The sequence below is a fragment of the Macaca fascicularis genome, chromosome 9, assembly GCF_037993035.2.
Source record: "Macaca fascicularis isolate 582-1 chromosome 9, T2T-MFA8v1.1".
Taxonomy (NCBI): Eukaryota; Metazoa; Chordata; class Mammalia; order Primates; family Cercopithecidae; genus Macaca; species Macaca fascicularis.
In genome coordinates this window covers 121490562-121515724 of record NC_088383.1, presented here as the reverse complement: position 1 = coordinate 121515724, position 25163 = coordinate 121490562, and the positions used below count along the sequence as shown (strand labels likewise).

The 25163-nt window shown below is 39.4% G+C and overlaps 1 protein-coding gene across 29 annotated transcripts in view; it reads right to left on the bottom strand.

The window, feature by feature from the left end:
* Positions 1-25014, bottom strand: part of VTI1A (vesicle transport through interaction with t-SNAREs 1A) — a 367718-nt gene extending 342704 nt beyond the window's left edge. For 22 of the 29 annotated variants that reach the window (XR_012418209.1, XR_010577658.2, XM_005566431.5 and 19 more), the window contains exons 1-3: positions 24762-25014; positions 11815-11873; positions 7778-7888 (exon numbers count right to left, since the gene is read on the bottom strand). Coding sequence is in view for 27 of the 29 variants with exons in the window: in XM_005566431.5 (XP_005566488.1) it covers positions 7778-7888; positions 11815-11873; positions 24762-24855 (264 nt within the window). In the remaining 2 variants the exon portion in view is untranslated. The remainder of the gene's footprint in view (positions 1-7777; positions 7889-11814; positions 11874-24761) is intronic. The other 7 variants (XM_074002722.1, XM_074002712.1, XM_074002723.1 and 4 more) reach the window with 1 other exon arrangement.
* Positions 25015-25163: the final 149 nt, after the last annotated feature.

Sequence of the window (25163 nt, the reverse complement as noted above, 5' to 3'; positions counted from 1 at the left end):
GGACCAACTCCAATAGTCTGCAGGTAGTTGGATTTCTAGGACCATTCAGCCTCACTGCTGAGACTGTCAATAGAAGTGCCATTCTCTGATGTAGACAGCTCTGCACTAGGAGCTGGTCTAACAATCACATCACATAGCCTGCCAAACAGGAAAAGGCAGCATTCGGGCACCACTGACCTGGGATAGAAGTGAACTTGAGACTGGGGCTAAAAAGCTCTCTTTTTAACATTCATTACGATCTAATCATTCACCCCAAATCCTTCTGCGTATGTCTTAAAGGAAGTTCAGCTTTGTTACAAGAAAAAAGAAATATGCAACTATATAAATCAACCACAAGATGGTGCTAGCATCATAGCACAATATCAGAGAAGTGAAAAAGCATTCAACACACCATGTCCTCATAACCTTTGGAACCTTAGACTGGCACACCACTTACTTGTTTCTTTCTTTTTCTATTTACTGAGACTTGGTCAAACATTTTATACAATTTTGGGGGGTTTTTGTTTGTGTAAGTTTAGGGTTTTAAAGTTTGCTTTGATTTTCTTAAGAAGCAAACAGTAATCTTAAACTTGAAAAAATCCTTAACTACATTTTTTTCCCTCTTGGCTGGTTCATTTTTCTGGAACATTCTGACATGAGAAGGCCCTAGCTAACCTCATACCAATGTTGAAGGAAGAAATTACAAGAACAGCTTACAGGAATTCTAATTAAAAAAAAAAAAAAAAAGTTGTTTTCAAATACCTAAACAGACTATTAAATTTTTGTGGAAACTCGAAGGCAGGCAGGTTGTAAAGGATTATGAAGGGAACAGTAAAATGGGTGCTTAGTTACTGGATTCTGATTCTGGTTCCAGAAAGCAGTGTTACTTTAGAGTAAGTCATTTGGTCTCCTCGGTCCTCCATTTCTTCATCTAAAAATAAGGTGATTAGGTTTGACCTCTTCTGAACTTAATATTACTAACTTCCTTTGAGGCTACACAACAAGCCAAAAATGAACAATACAGGCTGTAAGAAAAGAAAAAATCAAGAAGAATGAAATTAGGTAAGTGAACAGAATAATCAGGAATGGTAACAGTATAAATGGGCATGTAAGTATGACCACTAACTTTCCTTAACACCCTCCCACACACACGATGCTGACTGCAAACTACCGCATGAATTTTAAAATCCTTTAAACAGGTATTTAGTCAGTTACAAATTATATTCTATGATAAGCCACTATAATGAAGAAAACCAAAATATGCCACCCCAAAATATACTTCTTTGGCATATTTTTAAGATGGCTATTCAGGGGGCTACAAACACAAGAATGGCTCTGAAAAGCTGGAGATATGCATTTGTAGAGGAAATCAATATTAGTGAAGTAAACAGCAAATGCAAAACAGGCTTTCTCTGAGCACCCCCACCCTGACCCCTATCGGCTTTACCCAGATCTTGGAAAGATGAACTCACAGGAAAAGGAGACTGAAAGTCTGACGCTCTTTGATTTTATTTTATTTTATTTTTTGAGGCTGAGTCTCGTTCTGTTGCCCAGGCTGGAGTTTAGTGGCACGATCTCAGCTTACTGCAACCTCCACCTCCCCGGTTCAAGGGAGGCCTCGGCCTCCTGAGTAGCTGGGATTACAAGTGTGCGCCACCATGCCCGGCTAATTTTTGTAATTTTAGTAGGGATGGGGTTTTACCATGTTGGCCAGGCTGGTATGTGAACATTGGTATGCGAACTCCTGACCTCAAGTGATCTGCCCGCCTCAGTCTCCGAAAGTGCTGGGATTACAGGCGTCAGCCACTGTGCCCGGCACTTTTAAAGGTAACAGAGAAAGCTTTACCACAGGTTCTCATCCATTCTTCTGGGGGGCTGCTGCCTGCGAGGCTCCATCAAGCAGAGCCAAGACAACCGTTGCTTGCCTTCCTCCCCTCTTGCTCTGATAACCTGTTCCCACACTCCAAACCTCTATGCGTTTCTGCACAGTATAAAAACTTCAGTTATCTGGCCCTACTTTGAGTCTCATACTTTGTGTGTGGCCCCTGTACTTATGCACACGATACATTTTGTTTGGTTTTTCCCATTAATCTGTTTAGTGTCGATTCATTTTAGCATACTTCGACTTGACCCTTGAGTAGGAAAAGTTTCAACTTTCCTACAGTAAAGAGCAGACTATTACTTTTCATTCTCTGATATATAAAATTATCTGTTGAGGAATTAAGAAACATTAAATCTACACTGAAGTTTCATTTCCTGCCATGGTGGAGGAATTGGTACAAGACAAACCCTCCTGTTCTAAACAAATGTGAACATGGACAAAATGCACGAATCACTTGTTTTCCAAAGTTGGACAACAAGCAATGGAGGAGTGTAATTCCTCAAAGAAGAAAAACATGTGCAATGAGCCCCGCATGGCTCTCAGCCTGGAGGCACTTTCCCGATTGCAGCACATGGAGGGGGAGCCCACAGGGAGTGCAGCAAGTCACTGAACTTAGGAGGCAGACACTGGTTAGGACTGCTGGGATGCATCATCAAACATAGCCGGGTAATGGTGAGAGGCAGCCACAAAGAGAAGGAGCTCCAGAAATCGAGAAAGTGGTCCCCTAAGTCTCTGGCTGAAAATGAACTTGCATATGTAGAGGACGAGACCCCACGAGGTCTCACCCCGAGAATAGGTACTGGGGAGTAATGGATTGAATGGATGTTTTAGAGGTTGCCCAGGGCAGAGAGATGGAATTCCAAACAAACATAGGGGAGAGAGCACTTACTAAACACTCCAGTCATTCAGAAGGAACCCAAGAAAGGCCACACCATAAAAGTAGGGCTACTCTAAATGTGTCCTAACAAAGTCGAACCATAAACTCTGAAAGGACCAATCTGATTTGCCGGTAAATTATCTAACTGCCTGAATAAAGCCTCACATTCTCTAAAGCATGCATTGTCAACAGGAGCAATATCATGTCCACAAAGGCAAAAATTAGTTCTTGGGAGTATGATGAATCTGAAGACATTACAAAGATGTGTGGCCCTCGAAGGAGCCATAGTACATAAGAGATGTACAGATACAGAATATCTGTGGTATTAAAATTTCATGGGGGAAGGAGTGGGATGATTACGAAAAACATGTCTAAAAAGTATCCTTAGAGAAGTGATAATGAAAAAAAAGGTTGAGATATACTGTTCTAAAAAATAGTAATAAAATATAGGCTTTATAACAATATAGAGGTCATAACAGCAAGTATAATAAAACTATTAGCCATGTGAAGAAGCAATGGTACAGGTCAGAATACCTAGAAATTGACCTGGATTTTATTCAGCAGACAATGAGGACTCTGGGATTTTGTGTAATGGCATGACATATACAGATCAGTGTATTCGAAAGATAATTATGGAGTATGTAGAGGGTTTTGAATGACACAAGAACAGAATTAGGAAATCATACTACAATTATACAGATAGAGAAACCATGAAGGCTTCCAGTAGTAGAGATATTTAGGTGGTAGATCTGCTAATTCTCAATGACGCAGTGGATGTACAAGCTTGAAAAATTAACGATAACTCTGAAGTAACCAGTACTTGTTGAATCTGACTGTGTTTAAAAGACTCTGGGATAAATAGTTAGAAATATAAACCCGGAGCTACCAAGAGGTCTGGGCTACAAATACCAGTCGGTATAGACGCAGCCATGGAAGGAACAGGAAAGATGATAACACACAGAGGAGGTTATGGGAGGAAGTAGTGAGGAAGCCTGAAGGATCCAGGCATCCAAAGGGTAAGCAGAGGAGAACGACGGGCTGGGGAAAGAAAGCAAGTGGACAAATGAGTCAAAGAAAACAGTATTGAGTTGTCCTCTGCCCCTCCCTATGGGCATAAACGCTCCCTCAAAGTCTTGCTATTACAAGGGGAACAGGAGAATGGCTTCAACTGCAATAAACACAGAGCTGAAGAACCATCTCTGCTAGTCTTTCTTGAAATTCAATATTTCTAGGTATGGTATGTCAGCATACAAAAGCTATCAAGTATCTTTAAATAGATATTCTCCATTCATTTAAAAAAAGGATTAAATCTATAAAAGAAATAATAATTAAAACAAGGGAGTTATGTCAATATTTTCTACACTCTATTCAAATATATCATGTGAGGTGGTGTGGTAAAATGAAGAAAGCTGTAAAAGAGGAGTCGAAGGACCATTCACTTCTCAAAGTCCTCCGGTGACTTTTCATCAACCCAGAATAAAAGCCAAGGTCTTTACCACAGCCTACAATGCCGTCACAGATCCTTCCTCTGCTTCCTCTGCAACCACACGTTTCTTCCTCTCTCACTTAAACCTCAGAGAACACCCAAGCAAAAATGGCCACAATCACCCTGCTGGTCACTCTCTATTCATTTATTCACTTTACTTTATGTAATGTATCTCTACCTGAAATTATACTATGTATGTATTTGTTTGTTGTCTTCCCCACTAGACTTTTCCCCCGCTGTAATTTAAACTATATGACAACGAGAACTTTATCTTGTTCACCACTGCTGCATTCTAGCACCTAGGACAGTGGCTGACACACCATAGTACTCAAGAAACTCTCATTGAATGAAATCTATAATTAATCTAAGCTTCTTTGTTCTATCATGTGTAAATGAGGATAGTAATCCATATCTGCTCTATTCTTCACACAATGAAATGAAATAATGTATGTTAAAGTAATTTAAAAACTGTAAATCACTATTCAATAGAAGTAGAGGTGGTGAAAGATGTTTCCTAACATGGTAGAAGAAAGCTGTGGTAGCAAATATACATATAAATACATGAATTGTTAATGATAGTCTATATCAAGCTAGTCCAACCCATGGCCAGCAGGCTGCAGGCAGCCCAGGATGGCTTTTTGTGGCCCAACACAAATTCACAAACTTTCTTAAAACATTATGAGGTTTTTTGCGATTTTTTTTTTTTGTTAGTTCATCAGCTATCATCAGTGTTAGGATATTTTATGTGTAGCCCAAGACAATTCTTCTTCCAATGTGGCCCAGGTAAGCTAAAAAATTGGACATCCCTGGCCTAGAGAATAAATTTTTAGTTTCATAGTTGTTGGTTCCATTTTTTTTATGATAGAAAATATAGCCCGAAGGGAACACTTATCCAAGTATACAATTTCCAGATACCTAAAGGACTTCACCCAGTACTGTACTCTTTGGGAAACAAGAAAGACTAAAGATTGGGTTAGCTGACTTACAAACCACAGAAATAATTTAACTTCTGAAAAAAAAAAAAATTAAGAATAAAAGATTAAAACTGACCTAAACATTACAAACTGAATTGTGTCTCATAAATTCCTATGTTGAAGTCCTGATTCCCACACTGAGAATGTGAGTGTCTCTGGAGATAGGGTCTTCAAAGAGGTAATTACATTAAAATGATGTCATTCGTGTGGGCCTTAATTCAATAGGACTGATGTCTTACATGAGGAAACTGGGACATGGAAACGTGCAGATGGAAGACATATGAAGACATGGGGAGAAGCCACCTAAAGATCAAGGAGAGAGGCCTCGAAAGGAACCACACCTGCCAACACCTTGAACTCCAACTTCCAGTTTCCAGAATTGTGAGAAAACAAATTCCTGTTGTTTAAGCCACCCAGTCTGTGGTTCTTTGTTGTCGCAGCCCTAGCAAATTCATATCCTTTGTTTTTCTAGAACCCATAAGAAAAATCTTCAGAAAAGAGTTCCATTAAAAAAAAAAAGTTCCCAAAAAAGTTTGTTTCATTTTTTAAGCAAGTTAAAATAATCTTTATAAACATGTTATTTTGCTTTCATCATTTATACTGAAACTTTAACTTCAGTTAGAATTTTCTCAGTATATATCTGAGTTGTTCTTAATCCAATTTTCTCACTATATTTCATATTTTTACTGAGAAAAACTAGCCTTTCACAAAGCAGTTGGAGAAAATTTTACATAGTACAGAGCACAGACTTAGGCATATACATTTATTTTATCAATTTGGGCTCATCATGAGTTTTAATTTGTCTTTTTTTAATTAATAGGAGCACAGTCTAAAAGGTATCAGAGTTATTGATGTGATCCACCTCAACTTCTCAGGACAACAGCCACTCAAACACAAACCAAGCATGCATAACTGCAAATCGCCCTATTTTCAGACTCTGGGAGGGATTTCTACCAGGTCCATTGATGTTGGTCTTACAGTGGAAAAGTATACGGTAGCCTAGAAGGTGTAACCTCCAAAAAGCAAAACACCTAAGGCAAGAACTGAGGCGGAAAGATCCTTACACATTCTTGACTTTCCTTGTGAATTTGGGCCCCAGATTCAGAAATACAGCTGATTCATCACCCAACACACGACTTTTGTTGCTCATAGGTAAGAGTCAGATCTTTCCTCCCCTGTATCTTTCTTTTTTTAAATGTGAGTCATATGAAATTTCATTAAGTTGCTGAAAACCTAATTTCCTGTGCCAGCCTATAAGAACTGTTAGTTGTTATTGTGTTAACTTCTTTGTCCTTTTATCATTGGCGGGGTTTTAAAAATATTTTTTATCTATATCTTTTTATTTTTAATTGCAGTAAAGTCACATAACATAAAATTGACCATCTTAACCATTTTTAAGTGTATGGTTCAGTGGTGTTAAATACATTCACGTTGTTGAGTAACCAAACTCCAGAACTTTTTGTAAGTTTCAGTCTGGCAAAACTGAAACTCTTTGCCCATGAAACAACTCTCCATTTCTCCCTGCCCTCAAGTCCCTGGTAACTACCATTCTACTTTCTGTTTCTATGAATCTGACTACTCTAGATACCTCTTATCAGTGGAATTATGTAGTATTTGTCTTTGTGAGTGACTTATTTCACATAGCATAATGTCCTCGCGGTTCATTCAAGTTGTTGCACGTGTCAGAATTTCCTTTCTTTTTTAAGGCTGAATAATGTTCCATTGTATGGATATACCACATTTTGTTTATCCATTTATTTAACAATGGATGCTTAGGTTGCTTCCACCTCTCTGCTATTGTGAAAATGCTGCTAAGAGTATGGATGTGCAAATCTCTCTCCGAGACTCTGCTTTCAATTTTTTTTTGGACATACACTCAGGAGTGGAATTACTCAGCTGTATCTTTTCTACTCCTATTAATGTCTAATTACTAACAACTTTAACATTATGTCTTTACATTTATATTCTTAAATTTGCTATAAAGCAGATAAAGTTGAAAGCCAGATATATAGGAAGACACAGCTAAATATTCTCATGGGCAATTAATATAAAGGATCACAAATAAATTATCAATTAAAAGTGGTTTCTTTTGTCTTTTGGGGGAAGGGTATAATATATCCTATTAAGAATCTAATAAAGGCTATGGAGTTTATCCCAGGAAAGAATACACATGGAAACATGCATCCAAAAATACAGATATGCTTTCAGGAGATTATGAGCCCCTGAAGTCCAGGAGCTTCAAATGTACAGGCTGCATCTTAAAGGCTCCACACCCTGAAAGGCCAGAAACTGAGTTTCAACATTTTAATAAATGCTAAGTACCAGTAAATACCATTCACACTCAAAGGGCCACATGACTTGGATCTATTTGTGAGTCATTAATCCAATATACCTTAAATTCCACCATTAGCTCTCTCTAGAACCATTTTTTAGATCCCTAACTCATAAAGAATGAAAGCTGTTACTTGTCTTCTACACGAGCCCAAAAGACTGTGCATTTAATGCTGACTGAGGCGTGAGAAGGAAACAATAAAAAAAAAAAGAAAAGAAAATATGACAAAGGGTCGAATTTGACTCACAAAATCTGTTTCGAGTTTTCCCATTTCTTGTTTGTAGCTTCTCATTCTGTTGCTGTACATCCCTCGACTTTGGGGTGGTATCTCTCGGACTTCCAAATCCATCTGTTCAAGCTAGAAGGAGGAGAGAAAAATTTGATTTAAACCACATTGTTACTCTTATTTGAACAAATGTTTACGGCTGAAAGGATCTAATTCCAGTTCCTCATTTTTGTAGTTGAGGAACCAGGCTCAGGGTGCTGAATGATCAAATAACACTGAAACTACTTTTACTCTTAATTTTTGTTTAGTTCAGCAACTCTGAGTACTTGCCAAGTGACACACATTGTGCTCAAGTACATGCTTTGTTAAAACATACACATTTGGCCAAGCACAGTGGCTCACGCCCGTCATCCTAACACTTTGGGAGGCCAAGGCGGGTGGATCACTTGAGGTCAGGAGTTTGAGACCAGCTTGGGCAACATGGCAAAACCCCGTCTCTGCTAAAAATACCAAATTAGCTGGGCGTGGTGGTGGGCACCTGTAATTCTAGCTGCTCAGAAGGCTGAGGCAGGAGAATAGCTTGAACCTGGGAGGCAGAGGTTGCAGTGAGCTGAGATTGCACCACTGCACTCATTCCAGCCTGGGTGAGACAGCAAGACTCCATCTCAAAAATAAAATAAAATAAAATAAAAACTAAAATAAAATAAACAAATTAACCCAAACATTCTTAATAATTTGACTTCAATATACTTGGAATAGCCCATCATTCAATCTAACCAGGTTTTGTCTTCTGACCATTAACCTCCACAACTATGGGAAGATAAAGTAAGCTATTCTTTCCCATGGGTAATTCGTGAAACAAGCCAAGCCTTATTTGGTGACCTGTATTCTGGCAGGTGTTTTCTAATTAGGAAAATCACATACCAACCAACATGTGATCTTTACCTTCATCCTAACTCCCAATACTTTATAACCACATTGATATGGCATTAAATGGATACAGTAATATGCTAAATTACATATAGCTCAGTGAAATCACAGCAAGGCGCTTTTTTTTTTTTTTTAAACAACCTGCTATCAGATAACACTTTGGATACAACACAGAAGAGTTTAATTGGCAGCAATGCAGAAATACTATAATGGTTTAGGCCTAGGCTTTGAAGCCAGACTCTTATGTTCACATCATAGGCTCTACTACTTATTAGTCATGGAATCTTGAACAGGTTTCTTAATGTCTCTGTGCCTTATTTTTCCCACTTATAAAATAGTATCTTTTTCACAGAGCAGTTGTGAAAATTAAATGAGGCAATTCCTATAAGGTACTTAGAACAGTGTCTCTTACTTGACAATTGCTAGATTAAAATTAACTCTAGTAATGATGATTGCAAGTGATGAAGAACATACAGCAAGCACTATACAAGATAGCAGAAGTGGCTTACTTGTAGTTGCCATTAAAAAATAAAAACCAGGCCGGGCGCAGTGGTTCACGCCTGTAATCCCAGCACTTTGGGAGGTGATCAGGTAGATCACCTGAGGTCAGGAGTTCGGGACCAGCCTGACCAACAAGGTGAAATCCCATCTCTACTAAAAATACAAAAATCAGCTGGCTGTGGTGGCAGGTGCCTGTAGTACCAGCTACTCGAGATGCTGAGACAGGAGAATTGCTTGAACCCGGGAGGTGAAGGTTGCAGTGAGCTGAGATTGCGTCACTGCACTCCAGCCTGAGCAATGGAGCGAGACTCTATGTCAAAAAAAAAAAAAAGAAAAGAAAAACCAGTAACAACAACAAATTGGCCCAGGCCATGTCTGATAAAATCACATGTAGTTTACCTTTTAAAGCTTTCTAATAAGTTCCTTCCAGAACCCTATCAGTTTATCACTAATAAAACCTGTATTCAGGGTTAGCGACTAAATAACTATAGTAGCATACAGATAAACCAGACAACCACCTTTCAATTAATAGGCCTCAATTTATTATAAAGAAAAAAGATAATTTTAATTAGCCTTGATTTAAACAAGGATAGTTTAAATGATTATGTCTCAATATAAATGAGAAGCACCAATAAATAAAATCATTACTTAGCAAGACAATTATTTAAAACAACTCTCTGAAATAATCGATTATTTAGTTCTAACAAGGTAAACAGGATCATCCGGAAAAATAATTGCAAAAATACATGCATGCCAAAATCTGAGACTTAAGTATGTTTTTGTTGAAGATATTTTACATGGATACTAAAAACTAAATTAAAAGTAAGAAAGAAAAAGGAAACACACAACAGGCACTTAAAATAAAAGCAAGAATGAGGCTAATGTGCACTTGTTCCATGTTATCACAGCATTTATGTGGCCAATGCAGAGGGGGAGAAAAGATCATTGCAAGATGTTTAGTGTCCAAGAGACTAATACAAACCAGATGTTCAGGAGAAACACAATTAATCCCAATAGTCAAATCAAAAAAGTTTTTCTCCCAAGGTCCTCATCAAAAGGGCAGTATGGGCTGGGCAAAGTGGCTCACACCTGTAATCCCAAAACTTTGGGAGGCCAAGGTGGATGGATCATCTGCGGTCAGGAGTTCAAGACCAGCCTGACTAACATGGTGAAACCCCGTATCTACCAAAAATACAAAATTAGCCGGGCGTGGTGGTGCATGTCTGTAATCCCAGCACTTTGGGAGACCGAGGTGGGCAGATCACTTGAGGCCAGGAGTTCAAGACCAGCCTGGTCAACATGACAAAACCCCCTCTCTACAAACAAACAAGCAAAATTAGCCAAGTGTGGTGTTGCTCGCCTGTAATCCCAGATACTTGGAGCACTGAGGCATGAGAATCGCTTGAGCCCAGGAGGCAGAGGTTGCAGTGAGCCGAGATTGTACCACTGTACTCCGGCCTGGGAGACAGAGTGAGACTCTGTATCAAAAATAAAATAAAGAAGAAAAGCAACACACTCATATAGGGACACAATGCATAGTAACAAGTGAGTCATGCTTGTAGTAGTTGGCTTTTAAAATCCCAAATTAAGACACAATACTTTTAGTCCTTTTTTGCTCCATGTTTTACTAATTTATTTATATAAAAAAGTAGTAGATGAACCAGAGCTCTGGGTTTAGCAAACTAGGAGCAAATATTTACTCTATGACTTAACAAGATTTGGGACCTCCAATAAGTTACTTCATCTTTCTAAGTCTCAGTCTCCCTATCCATAAAATAGGAGTAGTAACAGTGTTGAGAATCACTTGGCCAAGGTTCTCTCATGCTCTCCTACATGTCTTGCCTGGTATGCCAAGAATACAAGGTCCTGAGCACTCTGTCTGAGCCATTTTTCAGGATTGTGTTTGCAGGGAGCTCAGGGAGAGGAAATAATGTGTCCCCCTGGGACAAACAACAGCCTTGCTTATAGGCTGCTAGAAAGTGGCACATTTTCTAGGCTCTCATTCCATTCCTCTAAGGCATTCTAATGCTGCTGTAAGCCTGCCTGCAACATCTAGGCCTGCCTGCATCACCACTGTGGGAATTCAAACTCAGGAACTGATGCAACCAGCCTGAAACACTGGCAACTGCTTTTGTTGTGGATAATGAAAATCTTTTGTATCTGACCTAGGAATCTCATGTCTTCTCTAGTCATCTATGAAACTGTAGCAAGCTCATTTGAGAGCTTGCAAATAGGAGAAAATATCAGACCCTTTATCATTTTTGACAAGTAATATTGTCTCACATGGTTATTGAGAAAATTAAATATTATAAAGCAAGTAGTATTTTTAATCCAGTGTCTGGTATCCAGTATGCTTTTATCCAGCATTAGCTATTTACAGCTGTTATGAAACGTATTATGATGAAATAAAAATTAGAGACAGATATTTAATGAATCACCTATACTAAGAAGAATAAAATCCCAAGAAGCTATTAAAATATCTTCAATTTAAAAACTGACAAATTCTGAATTATAAAATGCCAATCAGCAATGCTTCACATTTCCACAATGTATAAAACAGGCTAGAGGAAGGCATTAGCTGAAATGGCTCTGGCTGTGTGTTAAAATACATTACTGTCTGTACATACCAGTTCTTTTGCTTCTTCAAGCTGTTTCTCCACATTTGCAACCATCTGTTTCTTTTCATCTGAAATAAACAATAATACCAAGAAATTGCTAAAGATATGAATAAATTTAATATTTTAAAACTTCAATGTTTATATGCCTTTCTCTCGTCTGGCCAATCAGATTACAGAACATAAGGCAAAAGAGCATATCATTCTTTGGTGGGTTCGAAACCACTTCAAGCCACTGATTCTAGGCTATCTAGAAATATATAATCCGATAAAGTACCTAATTATTAAGAGATACCATTTTTAAGAGAGACACATTTTTAAGAGAGACTAAAAATTATGTTGCTCTTTAGGAGAGGCTAAGTTAACAAGAGCAGATTTGTGCTGGCCTGAGGAATCTGTGAAGTCACAACTTTAATAAATTGGGAATAACTGATTTGTTAATACAATTTAAAAGTCATATACAAAAACATTGCCTAAAACTGGGCAAAAACAATCCTTTAAAAATTGTACTTTCAGTAGCATGGAGAATCATGATTCTCCATGGAATAAATATTTGAAGTTAGGACTACTGATTCCAAACTGAAAGCTACTATCTCACTCAGTGGTTATGGGATCCTGGGCAAGAAATTTTTCTCTCTTTTTTTTGAGACTCAGTCTGTACTCTCTAAAACGGAAAAAAAAATATATCTATCTACTAGATTACTTTTAGCTCCAATAAGCTTGATGCAAGTGCCATCACTTTAATATTATAAAGTGCTAAGTCTCTGTATGTGGTTTATTTTTCTAATACAATCAAGTTATAACCCAACTGTAATTCCCTTCTCTAGGAGAGAGATGTCCTGGCAGACAATTTCAGAAAGCTTTCCCATACCCTCATTCCAACCAGTCAGCCTATTTGTTCACATACCCTAGTTAAGTTTCATGCAAACCAAATGTATTGAACATCTCTAGTTTTTGTCTGCCTGCATCCTTCTCTTCTCAGGCAACAGCCCCTACTCTCTTCAAAGGCCCCCTTCCTCACCAAGCGGGACAATGAAAATGCTATCTCCATAAAGACTCTGCTTCTTCAGTCACAGTGAGTGACTTGGCAAATGACAGGCATCTAATCCTAGCTGGGCTAATCTTAGTAACTCAATCCTTTGGCCACATCCATCTGGGGGTTGGGTGGTGGGATAGGCATATATGAACCAGGGAGAAGAATCAAAGTTCTAGAGCAAGGGGAAAGTCTTTTCCTCTCTCCTGGTAATGAGAAAATGAGCCTAGAAGCTGCTGGTATCCATTGGTCTAGCTCCAAGAAGAAAGCAAGCAAGCAGTGGCTGAAAATAAATCCTGCATTTAAAATGAAACACAACTGAGAGACAAAGAGAGAGAGAGATAGTTCCTGGCTTGAAATAACTGAAATGGCTTGACTTTATAAAAGCTTGACTTTACCATAGTTTGGTTGCTTGAGCCAAGAACTTTGTTGTTCTTTGTTTAAAACCGGGTTTATGTCACACAGGAGCCTAATGAGATTGACTAACACAACAGACTAGAAAAGTCATGAAGCTTGAAATGGGCACAACACCTACCAGCTGACCAGCCTTCAGAAGGACAACCAATCCTAAGTGGGAAAGCTTTAGTAGAAATTATTATTTCACTGGCCAGGTGCAGTGGCTCACACCTGTAATCTCAGCACTTTGGGAGGCTGAGGCGGGTGGATCACGAGGTCAGAAGTTTGAGACCAGACTGGCCAACATAGTGAAATCCCGTCTCTACTAAAAATACAAAAAATTAGCTGGGTGTAGTGGCGGGCACCTGTAATCCCAACTACTTGGGAGGCTGAGACAGGAAAACTGCTTGAACCCAGGAGGTGGAGGTTGCAGTGAGCTGAGATTGCGCCACTGGACTCCAGTCCAGGCGACAGTACGGGACTGTATCTCAAAAAAAAAAAAAAAATTATTTCACTAAGACAATGATTAGATTATTAGTAGATTCTGCTAATCCTAACCCTTTCCCTTTGTTATCCCCAAACTATAGAGGGGAAACAGTTGTCACATAAGGTGTTTCATGTGTACTCACAATATTTCTCCCTAAGAAAAATATGCGTTTGGGATTAGAATTCCACTTAATTTTCCCTCCTTGAAAAGTTAAATCTACACATGGCCAGATTAAATATTTAATAGATGATCTCAAATTTATTTGCTTCTGGGACATTTCAATCCTTTCAGTATCTTCACACAGTTACAGTTAGAATAGCACTATATTTTTGTAATAGAGAAAAATATAAAAAAAGACAGGCCTATCTTGGATCAAAAGTGAGATGGTGTATTTACACATCAGGAGGAACATCCTATTCTCTTTAATGTATTCAGTTGATAGGAAAGTCCATGCCATGGACCTCCAGGACTAATAAGCATCAGTTTTTCTCATTAGCAAAACAAAACAAAGAAAGAAGCCTCCCTTGACCTGTATTCCCCTTTGCTAATATTCCTCTCCTTTCATCACCAGCCAATTCTCTTGAAAGCAAGGGTACAGACTCTGTTTCCCTTCCTCATCTTCCCCTCCACTTCCTGTAAACTAACTACCGCCCCCACCATTCCACTGAAATTACTCTTACTACATTAATAACCCTTCCTTTGCCCAAACTAATACACATTCTTAGGTCCTGTTTTTATTTCATCTTGTGGCTTCTTACACCTTGCTCCTCCCGTCCTATAACTTTCTCCTCTACTGGCTCCCATGGCACCCTGATCTGGTAATTCTCCCGAACGCTCACTCCTGTCTCACGGTCCTCTGCTAGGCACTGTATTTTTCAGGCCATCTTTTAACCACTGATGTTTCTTGGAGTTCAGTCCTTGCCTTTCTTATGACCATCATCTATGTCTCTGGGCAATTTCATCCATTTTAAAACTATCATATTATGTATTTATGATCCTAAATCTTTATCTCTAACACTGATATATTTCCAGGCCTTCAATCCTTTAATCTCCAATGCTTATGCCCATCTCCACCAGGCCCACCTGGCAAACCTCTATGCAAAACTCTCTTCAGAAATCATCACTTCTTTGAAGGCAACCCAACATAAGAGTTAATCACTCTCTTGTACATAAAATACGTATAACTCTTATGTCATCCTAATGATTTATCCCTCACATGAACAACCTTTCAGCTTAGCAGGGCTCTGGGAAGACAAGAGCCATGTCTTAATCATCTTTATAGCCCTACACTATAATGAACTTGGCATATACAATCAGTTTTCAAAAAATGAAGGTAAGTTAAATAAATAATGCAGAACAGAGCAAGAATTTGCAAAAGAAGCTATGCTACTAACCGCCTTGGTTTCCCTGCCCCCTCTCCCATTTAATCTTCCTAAAATTTCGCTTTGATGGATCAGTTGAGCTTAGCAGTTAAGATCCTCGACATTCCAGAGCCAAGCATCCTTTCCAACTTTATTTCCAACTACAAGCTTTCTCGTATGCAGTCTACAGACAGACTGTTCATTGCCACCCAAACAAATCTTGTTTTTTCTTCTCTAAATCTTTGTTAAGCTACCATTTAGGGTTCTTTGGCTGAATGCGACAGAAGTGATTCTGGCTAAACTAAGCCAAAAAAGAGAATTCGTTAGAATAATGTGGGGTGGCTCACAGAATCAATGGACAAAAATGAGCCACCCAGTTTGGGAAAGACAGTATCAGGAGTAGCTCAGGGTACCAAGGGAATAGGAACATACAATCCCTGCTAAAGAAAAGTCTTGAGCAGCTCTATTCTCTTTCCTTGGTTCATCCTGATCAAATTCCTGGCAAAAAGTCTATGAATGTCCTTGCTTGGGTAATATGTTCATCTCTTGACCTACAGAGGACAGGGCAGTCTGTCAGTTCTATTAAGACTGGAATAACGGGGTTTAAGTAGTTCCTCAATAGGAAATTGAGTAGATAGAATGAAAGCTGCTGGATGTAACAGATGCCCACTGCATCCATGTATGGCAACGTCTTATAATATAGTCTTTCCTGTTTCTGTCTGTCCAAACCCCACCTATCCTTCTGGGCAAGCTCCTGAGACATAACCTCATCTCCTTTGAATTCCTAGAGTTCTTTGCTTGGCTCTAGGGGGTCTAACGGTCATTAAAAATAAGGTTCTGCAGTTTCCTCTTTATTTATTTATTTTTTTTTTTGAGATGGACTCTCGCTTTGTCGCCCAGCCTGGAGTGCAGTGGTGCAATCTTGGCTCACTGCAACCTCCGCCTCCCAGGTTCAAGTGGTTCTCCTGCTGCAGCCTCCCGAGTAGCTAGGACTACAGGCATGCACCACTACACACAGTTGATTTTCGTATTATTAGTAGAACGAGGTTTCACCATGTTGGTCAGGCTCGTCTTAAACTCCTGACCTCCAGTGATCCACCTGCCTCGGCCTCCCAAAGTGCTGGGATTACAGGTGTGAGCCACCGCGCCCGGCCTGCAGTTTCCTCTTCAGGCTCATCTCTGGCTCCTTGAAGGCAGAGACTACTCTTGACAAATCGTGTCCAATCTCTGTATTTAGCATAGAGAGCTGTACACGGTAGGGGCCATTAAGTGCTTACAGAATGAATAATTCAGTCTTAGCAGCCGCAACATACTTATTAGTCACAGAGAAACTGAGGGGAAAAGACTGGGGCAAATCTTCCCATATGAATGACAAATTTTCCTTTACAAAAAAAATAATTAAATTAGGATAGAGGTGGAATTAACACAACTAGATCTTTTTTTTTTTTTTTTCATAAAATTCATTTCGTGATGGTGCTGTCAGAAACAATGATGGAACTGAGACATTCTTTGATTGGTCCTTATAGTGTTCCTCATGTTTTTAAGAAAATAAATCTTAAAAGTGATGATTTAGGGGTAAAGTATGAAGAAGGAAGGAAGGGAGGGAGGGAGGGAGGGAGGAAGGAAGGAAGGAAGGAAGGAAGGAAGGAAGGAAGGAAGGAAACAAAGGAAGGAAAGAAGGAGGGAGGGAGAAAAAGAAGGAAGGAAGGAGGGAGGGAGGGAAAGAACGAAGGAAGGAAGGAAGGAAGGAAGGAAGGAAGGAAGGAAGGAAGGAAGGAAGGAAGGAAGGATGGAAGGAAGGAAGGAAGGGAGGAAGGGAGGAAGGGAGGAAGGTAGGAAGGGAGGAAGGGAGGAAGGGAGGAAGGGGGAAGGAGGGAAGGAGGGAAGGAAGGAGGGGAGGGGAGGGGAAGGGACTGAACTAGATGACCTTGGCAATACCTACCAACACTAAGTTTTGGTAACCTGGCAACATTTACATGTGATTCCCAAAAGAGATTCATTCTGCCCACCACAAATGACATCTCCTTTCAAATAACATGTTCCTAGGATTCAGACCTTTGTAACTAAGGGCTATCATTAATGTACATGGTGCTCTGTGTTTAATATTATTAGAGTCAATCCTTAAAACAACCTTTTTGAGGTACTATTACTATTCTTTTCTCAAGCCATTAAATAAGATCAGAGATGTTAAATTATTCCTGAAAGTTCAACAACTAATAAACAGCAGAGTTGGAACTGGGGTGGGTCTGTTGTCCTGAACTGAGCTCTTAACTGCTATATGTATTATATAAAATGTACTATTTAATATATAAACAAAGTCTCCCACTGTTTTTCTTTTCTTTCTTTTTTTTTTTCTTTTTTTTTGCCTATAAGCTTGATAAGTGCCGATGTACATACACGTAAGTCTTAGCATAGTATGTACAATCTTTTCTTTCCTACTCAATATATTTTTAATTAGTTCTTTTTTTTTCTTTTAGAGACAGGGTCTTGCTCTGTCACCCAGGCTGAAGTACAGTAGCATGATCACGGCTCACTGTAACCTTAAACTCCTGGGTTCAAGGGGTCCTCCCATCTCAGCCTCCTGAGTAGCTGGGATGACAGATGCATGCCACTATGCCCAGCTAGTTTTAAATTCAATTTTATTTTGCAGAGATGGGTTTCACTATGTTGCCCAGGCTGATCTTGAGCTCCTGGGCTCAAGTGATCCTCTCACCTTGGCCTCTCATTTCCTAGTCAATATTAACAGAAGTGCTTAGTGACCATATACACACAAGTCTTTGCATAGTATAATTATTTCTTGATATTTACAGAAGTGCTTAATCAGCACAGAACAACCTCATTAAAGTGAAAGTGTTAAGGCTCACTTGAATTCAGTTACTTGTACCTGTCTTTGTGCAATGTAGATATGTTAAAATAAAAGTAGCAGCAGCAATTATGTATGTACTGAGAAATGTGGAGTCAAACCACTAAGAGAGGAACAGATAATTTTTAAATGGGTATATTACTGATGCTACCCTGTGTAACATGGTATAGAATGGTCAGTTTTGAAATAAAGCAATTCTAGAATGATCCATCTGATAATGGATTAACGTTGGAGATACTAGCATGAACTTGTGTTTAACATACTATATATACAAATGATTACATATGCAAATGCTTGTAGATATGTTCATATACATGGCTTAGTAAATACATGTGTATTTCCTTGCTCTGTCAGCTGAGAGGTACCAGAAGCAACAACACCCCAGGAGTAATGCGCACACCTAGTGTCCAGATCTTGGTTTCTAATACCCTTCTTTAATTAAAGGAAACAGGATTCCTCAGAGAAAGGGCTGATTCCAGCACTGAAACAGGAAATAGAGAAAATGATCCTGGAGTATCTTATACTATCAGAAAATAATAAAGTCTTTAAAAAAAAGGAAAGAAAAAAGCCAAAATGATAGGGGTGATAAATGATAAAGGACACAGAAGCCAAATGAAAAAAAGGCTCCCAATGGTCAAAGCTAAAACAATTTGAGCAACACGAAAATAAAGTAGTATTGGAATATAACACAAAGGATAAAATAGATATCTATGAGCCCATACTGATGTAAATGACTGAATAAGTAAATAAATGAATAGATAAATCTCTCTTACATAAAAAGAATTACAAATAATTTATGTAATTACTTGGCTTCAAGGAGGTAGAGCGTAACTCTCCACTCCTTAAGTATAGGCTATGCATATATGATTTTCTTCCAAATAGTATGGAAAAGGGAGGGAAAGATTAACTTTAAGTGGAAAAACCTGGCAAACACTACCTCAGCCAGGTGATAAAGGTTAACGTCAGTAGTGGTAAGTCATGTTGACAGCATGTATCTTGATACGTGGTGAAAATGATGCTTTACCTCTGTGGTCCTCCTCCCCCAAACCCAGAACTCCAATCTAATCATGAGAAAAACATTGAGCAAATCCCAGTTGAGGGATCCTCTGAACTGTAAAGTCATCAGAAACAAGGACAGTTTGGGAAACTGTCATAGCCATGAGGGGCCTAAAAAGTCATGAGCACTAAATGTTTCATGGTATCCCGGATTGGATCCTGGAATAGTCAAAGGACATTAGGTAAAAAGCAACAAACAAAACAAAACAAAATCTGAATCAAGCATGACCTTTAGTTAATAATAATGCATCAATATGGGCTCACTAGCTGTAACAAACATACCATATTAACATGATGTTAATCGCAGAAAAAACTGGGCGTGGAGTATATGGGATTCTCTGTACTATCTTTGTGATTTTTATGCAAATTTCAGACTGTTCTAAAATAAAAAATTTATTTAAAAAAAAAAAACCGAAGCCATTACTTAGGTTGACTAAATTGACCAAATATACATATAGACAACATACAGATAAATATATAGATCTATAGATGCATACACACACACTTGTTTATATGAATGTATATTATTCAAAGATGAATACAACTCCGTAAATGCTTAATTTTTTATTTTATTTTATTTTTTTTTTGAGACAGTCTCACTGTGTCACCAGGCTGGAGTGCAGTGGCGCAATCTCGGCTCACTGCAACCTCTGACTCCCTGGTTCAAGTAATTTTCCTGCCTCAGCCTCCTGAGTAGCTGGGATTACAGGCACGCGCCACCACGCCCAGCTAATTTTTGTATTTCTAGTAGAGACAGGTTTCTCCATGTTGGCCAGGATGGTCTCGATCTCCTGAGCTCATGATCTGCCTGCCTTGGCCTCCCAAAGTGCTGAGATTACAGGTGTGAGCCACCATGCCCAGCCCTAAATGCTTAAATTTTTTGAGACATAACTGGGCCATCAGTAACCACTAAAGACTATCTTCCCTGTACGCTCAATTGAAAAAGTTGGACCTTGCCCAGTAGCTCACAAAGCTGATTTTGAGGTAGCCTGAATCCTAACAAGGAAGAAACTATTGTAGCAGTGAATTCCCGAATTAGGACTGGAACCATCCCTTCAACTGTAACCCTCTAGAGCAACAGAAATATAAGGCAAGTCACACATGTGATTTTAAATGTCCTTGTAGCAGCATTTTGTAAAGTTTTTCAAAATAAAAAACTTCAAAGTTAAGAGAAACAAGTAAAAGTAAAAAACGTTAAAGTTAAGAGAAACAAGTGAAACAAGTGAAATTAATAATTTTTTAGTTTTAATACTATGTAACCGCATATATCTAAAATGTTATCATTTCACAATGTAGCAACAGCCACATTTCAGGTGCTCAATAGCTACATGTAGATATTACAGCTCTAGAGCCAAATATATTTTAAGCAAACCACAGTATATCATGAACAAAAGCCAACTTTTCTGAATTATTTCACTGCAACCACCTTGTAAAGTCAAGAGAGAATCACAGAAGTGTGTTTATGCCTTCATCCACATGTGGCTAAGTCTAGATCGTCTAGACAATCCTCCAGGGCTTGGCACAACTAATCCACTAGACTCAGGTATTTCCTTCCGGAAAGGACACCTGCCTTGTCCGACTCCATTTTCACTTCTCTCCTCTGACTGCCCCCGCTGGGATCCTGAGTTCAAAGCCCACTTCCAAATTCATATCTAAAATGCCCTAATCACTTATCTCCTTTCAAATGTGTTCATCAAGAGAAACTGACCTAATTCTAGTCTAGGGACAGAAAGGAAGCAAGAATTGAAGTGTAAGATTTAAGACTTCAATTAACATGACAAAGTCTGAAGATCGGGGTCCTGGCTAATCTTACCAGCTGCTGTCTTCGGCAGCAGCAGTAATATCATTAATGGCTAGTATATCATGCATTTTCTGTGTAAGAACTGTGTTAGTGTGTTACATGCTTTATTTCACTGATTTTTACATTACAAGGTTGAAATTATTACTGTGTCATCCCCATTCTACAGATGGAGGAGACAGGCCTAGAGAGGCCAAGCAATTGTCCATGACCGCACATCCAGTAAGTGGCAGAACTAGGGTTCTAAACAGATCTGATGTCATGTCTGAGTCTGAATCATTTTGCTGTAATACTTTCTTGGTACAATTCTGAGGACAGCCATAAAGTGACAGGATTCACAACAGATCATTCTCTCTCTGTGAATGGTAAAGTAGGCAACAAATTGCAAAAAGATTACCTTAAGATTCTTCAGGAAGCCTACTTCATGTAACAGAATCTTTGCACCAGAGGAAAGCATTCCCCACTTAAGAATTCACTCCCATCACTAGAGGAAAAGGAACTTCACAATAAAGTACTAACTGTATAGTTTCTGCTCATCCCTTTTCCTTACTTTCCCACAGAACCGTAATAATTAAAAAAAAATTTTCAAATATACTGCCATAAGGGTATTAAGAAAGAACTCACCCATCTCAGTTCAATTGCTAAAATTAGTTAAGATTCAAACACTTTAAGAGCAAAATCTCTTTATTGTTTAAAAAATATCACTGAGTAATCGATTTCTTTCTTAAAAGTTTTAAATGTTCACTCTTCTGTGCTTTTTGGAAGCAACACTTTAATACATTGTAACATGCACAGCACCAAGTTCATTTCAATAGATCTACCCACTCTACTTGAATTTAAGTAAGTTATTATGTTGGGGGAATGAACTGCTTTGGCTGGAAAGTTTGCTCCAATCTTTATCCTTCTTAACTCAAGTAAATTATAGTTCACCTCCTCTGGGTCACTTTTAGCTGAACACTGCACTTGCTAATGATGCCCAGAGAGAGATTATACTTACTTGTCATCAAACTATTTTTGCCATGGTTATATATATTAATGTCTGTTAATCTACATACATACATCTGAAATTCATAACTACATGGATATATTTTTCTTCTTTTTCTATTTATCAATTGAATACATTATAAAAGGGGCAAGCACAAGTCATTATTAAGAAGGCAACCACTGTATTTTTAAGAATTATGATTAGGCCAGGTGCGGTGGCTCACGCCTGTAATCCTAGCACTTTGGGAGGCCGAAGTGGGCAGACTGCGTGAGCCCAGGAGTTTGAGGCCAGCCTGGGCAACATGGCAAAACCCCATCTCTACAAAAAATATAAATAAATAAATCCAAAAAATATCAGCCAGGCACAGTGACTTGTGCCCGTAGTCCCAGTTACTTGGGAGGCTGAGGTGGGAGTAGCCTTGAGCCAGGAGGGAGAGGTTGCAATGAGCTGAGATTGCACCATTACACTCCAGCCTGGGCGACAGAGCAAGACCCTGTCTCATAAAGAAAAAAAAAATAAAAGAATTATGATTATTCAATAATACAAGTCAGTAAGCATTTTTCCAGAGCCAGCAATGCAGTCTCCTTTCAATTGTAACGTAGCTCCTGTGTTTGGGCCTTACATAATACTACAGCTAAGGAGAGGCACAGTTTTTTTAAATTTATTTATTTGTTGAGATGGAGTTTCGCTCTTGTCGCTCAGGCTGGAGTGCAATGATGCAATCTCGGCTCATCGCAACCTCTGCCTCCCGGGTTCAAGCGATCCTCCTGCTTCAGCCTCCTGAGCAGCTGGAATTACAGGCACGCGCCAACACACCGGGCTAGTTTTGTATTTTTAGTAGAGACAGGGTTTCTCCATGTTGGTCAGGCTGGTCTCGAACTCCCGACCTCAAGTGATCTGCCCACCTCGGCCTCCCAAAGTTTTGGGATTATAGGCATGAGCCACCCGCGCCCCACCCACAGTTTTATTTTTAAGGTACTGAATTCAAACAGTTTCCTTCTATGTGTTAAGAATTGTTACATTAAAATATAAAGGTAAGAAAAAAATTGTAACACGATCTGTTTTCTTGGAAATAGTTTTTACAACTTTGCATGCGAGGATGATTTTGTTACCTTGTAAAACAGCTTCCCAATACAAAAGCTAATAACCCAAAGAAATGTTTCTACTGCTAAAACAATTACAATTAAAAATGAGTAAAACTCTAACTGGAACCACAAGTCCTGATACTCTGAGGCTCTGGGACTCAATTCAAAGGAAGTGGTCTCCAACAATAACAAAAATCAAGATGATCTCTGGCAGTGGAGAAAAGCAGAACTGAAGAGAAGAGGCCAGGTGATGTATCATGAAGAGGTGAGGCCATCAGCCACTTTCGACACAAAAATCTCTGAGGCAGCAGAGCTTGGTGGTATATACTACCTTGGTTCTCTCCTCTTGTTCCCTTACTTGGACTCATAAACCTCTTTAAGACATCATCCATCTCCTCCAGAACTAACTGGGGACTTCAGGAGATGAGTGGGTTGTAAGTTCAGAGATCCTGGCTTCAAGCAAATATCCGTATTAACAGAAAATAGGTGAGGGGAAGAAAAACAAAGAAATAAGGGGAAAAAATTACTTATAAACATTTAAGTTTTGGGGGAAGTAGGGAAAGGGAAAGAGGAATGACAACTTAGGTCCGGGAGAAATTACTGCTAGTACCAGGACAACTGGGCAAGTGAAGAGCCCACCAATCCGAAGATTAATGAGCGCATCCCCCTTTCCACACTTTACATCCTGGAGCTAGGGTAAGGACAAGCCTAGCAGCCAGATGATGGTTCAGTTTCCCTAACAAAACTAAACAAAAATGTAAAATCCTTTTCTGTGATTAACTACTCAAATCTGTAGAGAAAGATAATCCCCGAAACAACATTTTCCAAACCAAAGTTACAAAAGATCATATTTATATTCACCTGCTCATTCACTTATTTTTCTGAGCCCCTAATAAGTAAGCACCAAGCAAATCAGACCCAGCTCCCACCTTCACAAAGGTGACAGTCTAGCATAGAAAATCAGATGTGCTAAAACACAAAAGCAAACCCCAAAACAAAAACACTTCCAGATGGGAGATGTGAAATTTTTTAAGTGTGAAAAACTATCTTATACCAACTTTGACATAAAACTGCGTTATACAATAAATCCCCAAGAAGGATGAGAAACAAGAAATGGGGATGGGGGGATATGAAAAATACTAATGCTAATACAGCAACTAACAACACCAAAGGGGCTTTAAATATGTTTTTTAAATTTAATCTACCTAACAACCCCATGACAGAAGTACAATTTCCCCCCATTTACTAAGAAGAAAAGTTGAAAGAGACTAAGCAGTCTGCTTAAGAGGCACAACTTTTATTTTATTATTTTATTTTATTTATTTATTTGAGACGGAGTTTCACTCTTGTTGCCCAGGCTGGAGTGCAATGGCGAGATCTCGGCTCACTGCAACCTCTGCCTCCCCAGTTAAGAGGCACAACTTTTAAGTGACAGAGGTGGGATTTGAATCTAGGCACCCTGATTCTTACCTCTATTTTGCCGCATATAATTATAACAATATTATTACTAACACAACAACGCCGCTGTAGATTGTAGATCCATCAACTACGTACTTTCATTCATTTTCTTTGAATACTCACATCTCTAATTAACAAACGAAAACATTAAGACTCTTAAGACGTTAAGAAACGTTTCCAGGTTATACAAGTTCCAAGGGAGTGAAGTCGAGATTCGAACTCAGATGGCTCAGATTCCGAAGGCTCTTTTCACTGCACCCCACACCCGAACTTGACTCTTTACCCTCAACCAAGGCAAGCCCTACCCCTCCGGGAAACAGCCAGCACCACCCACTCCAGCCTCGCGCCTCACAGACACACTTGTTCGGGCGGCGTTCCACCGCCCGCACCCTCCCCGCGCTCCCCAGCACCCTCGCCCAGTCGGGCAGAGCTCTCACCAGGCGGGAGTCGTGGGACCCTCGCAATCTTGCTAGTGATCTCTGCAGTGAGCACCGCGAAGTCCTGCTCGTAACCTTCGAAGTCGGACGACATGACGGCTCCGGAACGAGTGGCCCAGGCCAAAGCCTAGGTCAGAGAAACGGCCTCGAGGGGCAGCGAGGGGCGCCGCGGCTTAGGAACCCCGGGAGGTGCCCCCGAGAGCAGACCGGAGAACCGGGAACAGCTCTCAACCCAGTCGCTTCCTGGTTGTTCGTCGCGATCTCGGTTCTCCGGAAATTGGGTTGCGTGCGTGCTTTATTTTCCGCTCCGTCTTTAAGATAATTAAGTTCGCTAAGGAAAAGCGCCCCAATTAGTGGCCCCCCAAAAAAGCGTATGAAAATATGCAGGTTCTGAGGGTTCAT